This window comes from Aplysia californica, unplaced genomic scaffold (assembly GCF_000002075.1).
Source record: "Aplysia californica isolate F4 #8 unplaced genomic scaffold, AplCal3.0 scaffold00391, whole genome shotgun sequence".
Taxonomy (NCBI): Eukaryota; Metazoa; Mollusca; class Gastropoda; order Aplysiida; family Aplysiidae; genus Aplysia; species Aplysia californica.
Genome location: NW_004797661.1, coordinates 440,530 through 442,117, shown reverse-complemented (window position 1 = coordinate 442,117; position 1,588 = coordinate 440,530). Strand labels below are relative to the sequence as shown.

Genomic DNA, 1,588 nt, shown 5'->3' with positions numbered 1-1,588 from the left:
TCTCTCTCTCTCTCTCTCTCCTTATCTCTCTCTTTGTGTCACTCAACTCATTCACACAAGAACCGCACAAGTTGATAATTATCACGCCAAATGTGAAACCAATCTCAAGTTTCTAAATTAATATTCATATTATCTAAGATAACGCATCATCATCATCATTATCAATTCCTTACTCACCCTGCATTAGATTATAGGCCACGAACAATGACTTTCCACATTTCCCTATCTTGATATTATTCCATATCTTCCCACGTTTCTGTACACCTTTCTGTATAATTCTTCTTCAAAATTTCACCTGGCTCCCCCCTGATCTCTTAAACCTGTGGATTCCAGTCCACCACGTTCTTTGTTGCTAGCCTGGCAAACAGGGAATTCATAAAGTGTCTTTGTATGTCTTCTTTTTGACTGTCTTTTACCTGTGCACTATTATTCGATTTTTTCCCTATAATGCATGGTAGTCAAAACGGCAGCCACAGATTTTCCGACTTTGCTCCAGTTTGGATTTAGTGATCAAATATTAAACTTAATAATTCTTCTTTTTTTTTTGTTTCAATCAGATAGAGACAAGTCTATCGGATGAGGGCCACTTTTTATTGTGGGCTAAATGAAGGGCATAACTCGGTTTTTATTTCCTTTTTTTTAACGCACAAAGCGTACTTAGTAGAGTAGTTATAATTGTAGTAAGAGTTTTAAGGCACTTGCAACAGAAATAGGTCATACAAGGCAAAAAGACAACGTGTGTTAGAAGAGAGTTGCATACAAAGAAAAGAAGAAGGACAGATAAGGAGGGCATGTAAATGATAGGGGAAAATGAAGCAAACTACACCAGAGCAACCACATAGATCACCATCGAAGCAAATAAAAGATCAAGTCTGGCTGACATAGTTTGTGCTCTTGCGAGTTGGTCTCCCCAACCCGATTCGATTCGATTCGATTCGACTCAGTTCGACGTTCCCGACGACCCGCCGACAGTTTGAACTCATTTATGCACTCACTGCTTTATTATACAGAGTTCCAGAGCAAGAGGGTTTCCACAGTGCCCGGGCCCAAACGTACGCGGGCGGGCGTCCGGGCAGCATATACGTAGGGGAGTCCCCGCGCGTCGCAGCAGGGGGTGCACCACCTTTACAGCTCAGTAGATTGCACCTGGACAACACAGCCGGTCTGCAGCACTATCCTCTGTGAGTGAGCGAGCATGCACGCACGCACGCACGTATGCATGTGCAACAAACTTAACGTCGGCCCGCTGTTCAGATGTTCTAAGCCCAATATTATTCTATTATTTTTTAAAGTCGCAGTTTCTTAACCTATGGTGTCGGTTGTATTTGCTCAAGAAATATTTTGTTCTAAGTGTTGAAAAAAAAAAAAACCTCAAGAAAAAGTATACAATGTAGAATCTAACAGCTGCATATGCTAAAAGAATAAACTCGTTTTAAACTCTGTCCTGAAAATTTTTGTTTTCTGGGCTTGGTGCGTTTGAACGGCCTGCCGACGGAACACTGACGTACAATATTATTATCGTGCGCACAAACATAGATTTCTAATTTTTTTTTAGTATTACTTACAAACTGAAACACACACACACACA

At 40.8% G+C, this 1,588-nt stretch overlaps 1 protein-coding gene across 1 annotated transcript in view; it reads left to right on the top strand.

Moving 5' to 3' along the window:
- The window catches only part of LOC101863362, a gene marked incomplete in the record, with an annotated part of 88,148 nt that overhangs the window by 33,783 nt on the left and 52,777 nt on the right, over window positions 1-1,588 (top strand). Inside the window, 1 exon segment of the mRNA XM_013085627.2 lies at window positions 1,011-1,181. Coding sequence (XP_012941081.1) covers window positions 1,011-1,181 — 171 coding nt within the window.